The sequence below is a fragment of the Hemiscyllium ocellatum genome, chromosome 2 (genome assembly GCF_020745735.1).
Source record: "Hemiscyllium ocellatum isolate sHemOce1 chromosome 2, sHemOce1.pat.X.cur, whole genome shotgun sequence".
Classification (NCBI taxonomy): Eukaryota; Metazoa; Chordata; class Chondrichthyes; order Orectolobiformes; family Hemiscylliidae; genus Hemiscyllium; species Hemiscyllium ocellatum.
Genome location: NC_083402.1, coordinates 97,394,388 through 97,404,099, shown reverse-complemented (window position 1 = coordinate 97,404,099; position 9,712 = coordinate 97,394,388). Strand labels below are relative to the sequence as shown.

At 42.1% G+C, this 9,712-nt stretch overlaps 1 protein-coding gene across 3 annotated transcripts in view; it reads left to right on the top strand.

Moving 5' to 3' along the window:
* Positions 1-1,686: 1,686 nt before the first annotated feature.
* ror2 (receptor tyrosine kinase-like orphan receptor 2) overlaps positions 1,687-9,712 on the top strand; it is a 383,083-nt gene continuing 375,057 nt past the window's right edge. For all 3 annotated transcript variants that reach the window (XM_060838740.1, XM_060838732.1, XM_060838751.1), the window contains exon 1: positions 1,687-2,107. In XM_060838740.1, coding sequence (XP_060694723.1) covers positions 2,014-2,107 — 94 coding nt within the window. In that variant the 5' untranslated portion in view covers positions 1,687-2,013. The remainder of the gene's footprint in view (positions 2,108-9,712) is intronic.

The window sequence follows — 9,712 nt, the reverse complement described above, 5'->3', positions numbered from 1 at the left end:
ACACACATTCAACAGGCTGATTGCGGCTACTGATGGTGATATTAAGGACAGTGTTTTTCAATGAGCTTTAACTTCAAGAATACTATTGACATTATTGAGGAGGCCTGGGGTGATGTCAGTAAAGACTGCCTGCAAGCATGCACGCAGTTTCTCCTGGATTTTTTTTCTAGATTTTAAGGGTTGTGAACCATCCGAGGACCTCCCAAATATCAAAGAGTATGGTGTTGTTCTTGCTAAGCAAGTTGGCTTTGAAGGAATGGAAAGTGAGGATGTTGAAAAGCTGCTTAAGTTCCACTATGAAGACCTCTCTTCAGCTAATCTACAACAGCTTGTCACTGAGGGGCAAGTAGAAGTTGGAGGTGAAATTGATGAAAGCCAGGATGTAGCAACACAAGAGCTTTCCACTTCTCTTTTGTCTTCTCATATTAAGTAAATTGAAAGGCAGTTGCAGCTCTTAAAGGACAATGATTACAATGCTGAATGCAGCAAGGTAACAATTCATTCAATAAGATATCATGTGGCACCCTATGAAGAGCTTCTTCAAGACAGAAGAAAAGGGAGAGAGCAGTAAAAACGGGGTGTCTTATTTTTTAAAACAAACCCCAAGAAACAGTCAGCAATCAACCACAGCCACCCATTTCTGCAACTGTAACTGCACCTGAAGGTGGTGACAATGGTGACCTTCTGTCCGTACATGTAATGTGTGAAATTTACTTTTATTTCGTTCATTTAAACCTTCATTCAGGCTTTGCCTTGTGTTATGTTTTTGGGTGATTTTTGAGCTATGGTGAGTGATATTTTTTCCTGGTTTTCCCCAACCCCACTTTTCCCATAAGCTCTGTTAATTCTATTAAGCAATTTTCTATTAAGTGAGATTTCTGTGAAACACAACTATGGTGTTCTCGGAGAACTAACTGTACACATTTAATAAATTCGTCGCCATCAAAGTCCTTAACACTCATCGGCAGTTCCAGTGTATGTTTGGAAAATTATAATCCCCTATCATAGCCAACCTTTTACTCTCACAGATAACTGATATATCCTTACAAATGTATTTCTCAATTCCCTGCTGACTATTGGGAGGGGGGAGGGGTGGTGTCTACAGTTAAATCCTAATAAGGTGATCGATCATCCCTTTCTTATTTCTCAGTTGCACCCAAATAATTTACCTTAAGGTATTCCTAGGAATGTTCTAAGTACAGCAATGTTGTCCATGCATTTTTTTTTACTGCGTCTTCGCAGTGCTTCTATGTCGTTCATATAAATATGACCATCAGGATGGTATAGCCGGTGTGGTCCTCTCAAGGCTAGATACACATTTAGTACCACTTCTCTACTATTTAATATCCTTCTTTTAGAAATAAGCCACAGTGCAAAGTTGTAGTTTTATGCCTGCACGACCCTGCTTGTGTTTGTACTCAATCCTTTGGTTATTCTCGCCTATCTTACTCCCAAAAGATGTAATCCTTTGGTGAAGGATCCATTTGAAACTCGGTTTGCATTTCTTGATTTTTGTTGTTACTGCCGAAGCTGTTCCGAGTATCCCTTCGAAGTTCTCTGATACGACGTTTTCCCCCGCCAGGTTGCGCTGTTAACATTTCTCGAAGCGCGCGCTGTAGAGGTTCGCGCGCATCGTGACCGGATCTGGGATCGTGCAATACGTACACGTTACACAGACAAAGTTTGAGTGGAAGAAGACAGTTTTCAGGATCGCAAATCTTAGGATTTCATTACTGCAGGGGATGTTGCAAAGTCTTTCCTCAGAAGAACACTACCAGATTTGTATGAACTCACCCGCAACTTAGAGCTTTATCCCTTTACGCTATGTTTTTAGAGATTTGATTTTGAAGAACAACTCAGTGGCTTTGTATAAGGTTCATTTTTTTTTGTTCCTTCTCGTGGTTCTGTGGTGCCTCCCTTGGGAGCGGAGGACCGTTCGGTCTCCTTGGATGAACACGACGAATTCGTACTTTAAAAGAAAATTTGGTGCGGTCTGCATTTAATCAAGGAGTGATGTACATAACTCGGATAAAGTCAAGACTTTTTGGGAAAAATTTTGTGCTGTTTTTGTTAATGTGCTGCCCGCTTATCGGAGAGATTTCAACAGGTAAGGATTTTAAAACAAGAAGGGCAGACAGCAAAATTTAATGTGAGCGGAGAAAATAATAGGTGTTCAAACATGAAACGTTTTGTATCTTCCAGTTTACCGAGTACTGTAATAATGAATCACAAAAAACCATTCGGTCCGTTGTGTTGCTGGGAGCATTTGGAATTTTCTGCAATAATCTTGTACCCCCCCCCCCCAAAAAAATCCTGTATCCAAAATGCAGAGTTTGTGATACCTCCATAAAAATTAAGCTATTTATTTGTAAAGTGTTTGCGGCGACAAATACACAACTTTAGTTTTGGTTTTTGTAGCTTCTGTCTTAATTTATGTGTTCACAACAACAATGCTGGAAAACGTGAAACTCATGAATACTTCTCATTTCCTGTCCGCCTTGCTGAATGCATATTTGGAATCAGGAAGCATCACGCTTCACGTTAACAAGCGATGCGATTGTTTTTAGAAGTTTCTAAACTTCGTCATTAACATTTGACCCATGTTTGTGACTTAGATTTTCACCAGCTTTCCGTTTTATATTGTAAGAAAAGGTTTCGGTATTTTTTCTTATTTGAATATGATTGCAAGAGCTTTTTACCACCCTAGGGATGGGGTGATTGCATTCATTTAAGGCTAATTTTGGTGGAACGATTTCCTGTATTTTGTTTAACTAGGCAGACGTTGATTTTGACTCAGGAGGATTATGACTGTAAGTTTAGAAAAGGCGAAAAATCCTCAATTTTTTGTATTGAAGGTTTTATTTGATACACTATGCATTGGAAAATATAATATGAAAGTGAAATAACTGTATTGGATGCTTGTACATATTCACTTTTGTTGTCCTATGGGATAACTGTTCAATTATGCCGCATTCCTTCTGCGTATGACTCTGGCAGGTCAGTCACCATGCCGCAGATTAAACTGCGTGGGTTAATCAATTGCATATTGAGAGGGATGCATTCCCGGCGAATTCTTTGTCGGCCCCTCGAATCCATTTTTCCTCTCAACGGGAGGCAACAGATGCTTACGTTTCCTGCTGTTCAAAGGCAAGTTTGCTGAGTTCTACCATTTGGTTCTTCGGGGCGAGGTGGAGGGGGAGGGATAACAAGACCAAAAGCTCTTAAGTTCGTTCACTTTGGGTGGATTTTACTTTCAATTGGCCCCTTTTAAATGTATGAGTATCATACGTGGTAAGGGTCAACGGTACATTTGTTGGGGAGGAAGACGTGCGAAAACAGATCAAATGCTTAGTTCCATCGGCATTCACCAGTGTTCATTCGGGATCGCAGACAGACAGAAGAGGGGAGAATAATCTCTGAAATGTAGTTGTGTAGACTTTTACTCTAGTGTGTACTTTTTACGAGCAAAGATAAAATGATTGGAGACGCAGGAAATTTGTGCCAACAATGGTGAAAGCACCCAGGCAGCATCTGAGAGTTTTTAAAAAAAAATTTAGTACTGCACTGTTACTGTCATAACATTTTGAATTATTTCTCGGCAATAAAAACAGCATTGAACAAAACAAAGCAAATGATTGATCTTAATTTATAGTGATTGTAAGTAATAGAAGGGGCAAACTTGGCCCTCTATCATTCTCAAATTGAAATTCTGTTTTATTTTAATTATGCTAATATTTTTGCTCAAGACCTGTCTTGTACAGATTAGAATTAGTTTCTTTTAATTGACTGGCGATGCCTTTTTAGCAGTGATTTAAACTGACAAGGCACACAGAAACATTTTTATGTCATTAAAACACTTGTGCAACTCCTATTTCATTACAAATTCTCCAACAGCTCCTAAAGAGCAAATTATTGATCATCTAATCACAGAATCCATAAGTGCAGAAAGAGGCCATTATTCTAATCAAGTCCGTACTGACCCTCCAAAGAGCATCTCATCCAGATCCACCCCTATCCTGTCCTATAAACCCACATTAACCATGGCTAACCCACCTGGTCTGCACATCCCTGGACACTGTGGGATAATTTAGCATGACCAGTCTACCAAACCTGCACATCTTTGGACCGTATGACAAAACAGGAGCACCCAGCAGAAAACAATGCAGATGTTTGACGTATGTACAGATACCCAAGACTTGAATTGAATCTTGTTCATAACCATAGTCTTAAAGGACCATACAACTGATGTCTCATTAGAGAAAGTGGTGTTTTAATCTGAAACTCCCCTTTGGCAAGGGAAGAAGTTGATAACTTCAGCCAGTGTAGGAATTGAACCCATTGCCGTTAATACTGAACTTCCACAGGTTCCCAACTCTTTGATTTATGTCTTCATTTCTCAGTTTTGATTCAAGTACAGGCCCTACAATTTAGGCATGCCAGTGATCATGCTGCACTGTTGCCTTGGCAAAGCCAGAATAATAGTGACCATCGATGATCTTCTCCCTCAAGTTCTGAATTAGGTGGCAGTCTCAAAAAGGAAAGATAAGAAAGTGATTGAGTATTAAAATAGATACAAAGTAAATGAGAGAAAGCAAGAGCCCTATGATGCATCCTGCTCCAATCCACGAGGTATGTGATTGTCGCTGCATACAAAGTAACCAGGCTGGTGCACCTACAAGTGCATATTGAAATATAGAACTGGATTGTGAGTGGTTCAGAGATTTGGTAAGACAGGTATTCCCAATACTAATGTTGGGCATCGTAGATGATCACTGTTTATGGCATTGGTGATTGTTGTCCAAAGTGGGAGGAATAAATGGTGAGCTGAATTTGCAGGATTTTGAGCTGGCAGTAATGAATAGAGAGACATTTGCATGTCACATGTTGACTGACCAGTATTTACATATACATATTCTCATGATTATTGTAATCATGCCAATAATGTAAGTATTTGCAAAGTACAAATCTAAATTTCCAAATCTGAATACGTGAATTGTTTGGATTCTTAGATCAGTCTTAAGAAAATCTAATTTGCAATTTTGTTTTTGTTCACTTATGACTATCATGAGTGAAAGATTTAACATAGGTTTATATGTTAGAGGTTTACACGTACTATTTTGGACTCAGGGTAAGATCAGTGCTTCTGAAACATTTCCCTACTGTGATCTGATTTCAAGGCTTGACTGTTGTCATAACTGCTCAGTGAGAGCTGTGAGAATGAAGGCCTGTTAGAACAGAAGTGTGAAAGTCCCAGATGACTAGGCTGCTCTCTAATTAGAGAGAAACAATTGGTTGAGTGCTTAACTTGTGGGTCACTATGCCTCAGGCAAGGGATAACTTTGAGAAGATGGGCCCATGGCTGTTATAGTTTAGTTGAAGTTCCACAGCTTTCGCCTTGGGACCTTTCAACCACACAGCATCAATATCAACTTCACTAGTTTCCTAATCCACCGTCTCTCCAGTTTCATGCCAGATCCAACCCTCCAACTTGACACTGCCCTCTGAACTGTCCTATCTGTCTGTCTTCCTTCCCAACCCCGCCTCCAACCTCGAACTACCACTGCTCACCTGCATCCACCTATTGCCTTCACCCCACCCCACTCTTCTCCGTACCCTTTCCCATCCCACATTAGTAATGAAAAACTTGTATCCAAAACGTTGAATTTCCTGCTCTTCAGCTACTGCCTGATTGGCTGTGTTTTTCCAGTTTCACACTTATTGACAGTAATTTCCTCCCTCAACTTCCACAATGGCCTGTGATGCAATTGATCCAGACCTGGGGATTTGTCCACTTCCAAGCCAGTCAAAATCTCCAAACCTTCTCACTTCTTAATCCTGTAAGATAATGGAGCAGAATTAGGCCACACAGCCCTTTGAGTCTGTCTGCCATTCAGTCATGGCTGATATGTTTCTCAACCCCATTCTCATAATCCTTGTTCCCCTTACTGATCTAGAACCTGTTTTCTCTGTCCTAAATAATGACTTGCCTCCACAGCCTTCTGTAGCAATGATTTCCACAGGTTAACCTCCTCATCTCAGTTCTGAAGTTGTGATCCTAGGTCTTAGTGTCTCCAATAATGGCAACATCTTTTCCAGTCCACATTATCCAGGTCTGTCAATATTCTGTAAGTTTCAGTCAGATCTTTCCCCTCACCTCTTTAAGCTCCACTGAATACAGACATAGAGTCATTAACCACTCTTCATCTTGAGATGCGGGCGGCACGGTGGCACAGTGGTTAGCACTGCTGCCTCACAGCGCCTGAGATCCGGGTTCAATTCCCGCCTCAGGCAACTGACTGTGGAGTTTGCACGTTCTCCCCGTGTCTGCGTGGGTTTCCTCCGGGTGCTCCGGTTTCCTCCCACAGTCCAAAGATGTGCGGGTCAGGTGAATTGGCCATGCTAAATTGCCCAATGTGTTAGGTAGGGGGTAAACATAGGGGGGTGTGTGTGGGTTGCGCTTTGGCGGGTCGGTGTGGACTTGTTGGGCCGAAGGGCCTGTTTCCACACTGTAAGTAATCTAATCTAATTGAGATGTTAAAGGGTTAATTTGTTCTGTTAACATGTAAGAAATTGGATGTCCCAGAAGGTGTGTTTTTCTGTCTTGCAGGCAGGATGTGACAATCTAATCATACTCTGTAAATGCTGCAGTTTAAGGAATACCTAGTCACATGCTGGTGTAAGGAATAACCTAATCACACTCTGGTTTAAGGGATAACCTAATCACACATTGTGAATGGAAATAATCTAATTACATTGTTTTTGGGTGGCATGTGACTATGGGGGAGTGGCGTGCGTGCATGATTGACTGTGATGTAAAATCCTGTATAAAGGGAGGGCCTTGTTCAGACTCCACAAGCTTTGTGAAGAGGATTAAGTCATTCTCCAAAAGCTTGTACTTGCTGAAATAAATCATGGCTGTTCACCAAAGTTGGCGTATTGCAGCTGCGTAAAGTGTGTAAGAATCTCAAAAAGGGAGCCTAACATTTGGCGACAAGAGTGGGATTCCAACAATGATGGACTTTTTAGGTGGACTGAGTAAGCGATCGCCTGCATGGTGGCAAGGTGAGACAGATGGGCCCACTAGGTAAGATTTACATTGATCTCTCTCATTAATGTATCACTCAGTTGACCTCTTATCACCTAGGACTCCGTAGTGGTAAAATATCTGAGATAACTTACGCACTTATGCACTGATGAGTTTGCCCCAGGAAGGTTAGAGTCCCCCTGGAATTTGGAGATTGGAGTCCTCCAACAGTGGGATTTGAGGCCCTGGAACATAGTACATAAGACAAAGGGTAACTACTGTGTCTGTCTCAATCACCTGCTTTAGATTGATTGTTAAGAGGGGAAATCCCCATGCTAAGGTCAGGACCTTGAAGTGGGTGTGGAGACTGAGAACACTGAACTTGTAAGTTAGGAAGTTGTGACTTTAAAAAAAAATGGGATTATGATAACAGTAGAGAAAAACAGGACAAATTGAGAAAGGTGAGGCAAAATAAAGAATCAGGGTTGCAGTTCCAAGCCAGACTATCGAGTGAGAATAAAATGTAAGTACTTTGTGACATGTCTAGTCTGCCAACAATGTTTCAAAAATAATGGTACTGATGACCAGCCCTGGTTACCCAGCGGTTTTCTGACGTCCTCAGGGATACCTATTCAGAACTCACTATATGTTCAAAATCTCCTTAAAGCCATCCTCCTCCCCAAGCAATTGGCCATAATCAAATGTGTTGCCCAAGCAATGGGCAATACGGACATCAGCGATGGCAATGCTAGAGCTGATTGAGCTGCCAAAGTTGCGGCAACAGACTGCAATTCGTTTGTATCCTCTGTGAACAGGCAAGCACTAAATCGATCACCTGCCTCAAAAACAACGGGCATACCAGGCATTGTCACTGTGCAGCATTTACAGGCAGCTGCCCCGACCCAGAAAAACAAATATGGAAGATGCATGTGTGTTTGCACTCTGCACCAAAATGCCTCTGGATCACTCCAGTTCCAGTTGGCCAAATATGTATACCTAATGCTTTGTTACCAATGCTTATTGACTGTCTTCATACTGATACCCACCTTGGCAAGGAGAGAATGTGTAATATCATGTTACATACCTGGTGGCACCTCTGACTGGCAGAGGCAGTCCAAAAGCATGTCAGATCATGTCTAACATGCTAGCCAAGGAGTGCAGTGCATAACAGGGAAAACACTTTTGCCAGGTGGCTCTTTTGAGTATATTGACCTGGATTTCATTGAGTTGCTGCATGTACATTGCTATATGTATTGTCTTGTTCTTATTGATGTATTTAGCAGATGGATTGAAGCCTTTCTGACCAATGGTGTTAAAATTCCTCCTGACAGAAATTGTACCGAGGTTTGGAGTGTCTCGGCAGCTTAATTCAGACAATGGCCCCCACTTTGTAGGGAAAATCAACAGAGCTATGTGATGTTCTGCATATCTGGTAGCAATTCCATTGTGTTTACCACCCTCAGGTGGCAGAAATAATAGAAAGGGCAAATAGGATTCTTAAAATCAAACTATCTAAGTTGATGAGTGAAACAGGCTTCGACTGGTTGAAGGTCTTGCTTCTAGCCCTGTATCACATGAGGATCACCCCACACTCGACCACTGGACTATCAGCAGCAGATAATAATTTATGCCTGAACCAGTAGGACCCCCTGGGATGCCAACACAGACCCACCCACCCGCGTAGATTAACTGTTATTGGAGAGAAAATGCAAAGGTACTTTCAGTAGCTAACAGTCTCTAAAGTTTATCAATTCACAGGTAAAGCACACCTTTGGACCACCTCCCATGCCTCCACAACTTGATCCAGGTCCCACTCTACTTACCCAGCCCCCTGGAAATATTACCCACTGTGCATTAACTCCAAGTTACGTTCCTGGGAACCTTACTCGGCACTTCGGATAGACAATTGATCCCGGAATGTATCGCGCCCATTCTGGTGACCCCTCCTGCTCTCCCAGCACCAAGATCACCTGCCCGGAGTCGGGGAACACAATGGATTCAATCAGCTCCCCAATTATAAGCACACAAGGTGATGAAGCTAACAATGGTGAAGAGGTCCTTACGCTCTTTGTCAGTGGTTTTTCTGTGAATATTAAACCATGTGAGCTTTACCTTCTTATTTAAGAGATATGAAGGTTCACTGATAAGCTAGCATCAAAATGTTAGCTAGAGTGGCATGCTGGCTCCGTGGTTAGCACTTCTACCTCACAGCATTAGGGACCCGGGTTTGATCCCTGCCTCGGGCGACTGGCTGTGTGGAGTTTGCACATTCTCCCTGTGTCTGTGTGGGTTTCCCCCCACAATCCAAAGATGTGCAGGTTAGGTAAATTGTCCATAGTGTTACTTAGATAAATATAGGGTAGGGGAATGGGTCTGGGTGGGTAGCTGTTTGGAGGGTCGGTGTGGGCTTGTTGGGCTAAAGGGCGTGTTTCCATATTGTAGGGAAGCTTATCTAATCTAATTTAAAGCAGCCAGTTGACCTTTTTACATTTGACAGCAGAGCAGGAGCTGAAGCAGCAAAGAATGCATCAAACGGCATTCAATTTGATCTCAAACATCCTCAGACTCTCTAGTTGGAAGTTGCAAAGGCGAACACGAAGATGGCCAAAAGCAAACTGATGACTGTGCCTAACTCCACAAATATGCACTTTGCCTTGGGAGCACACTTCATTGCACAGGACCCCTATG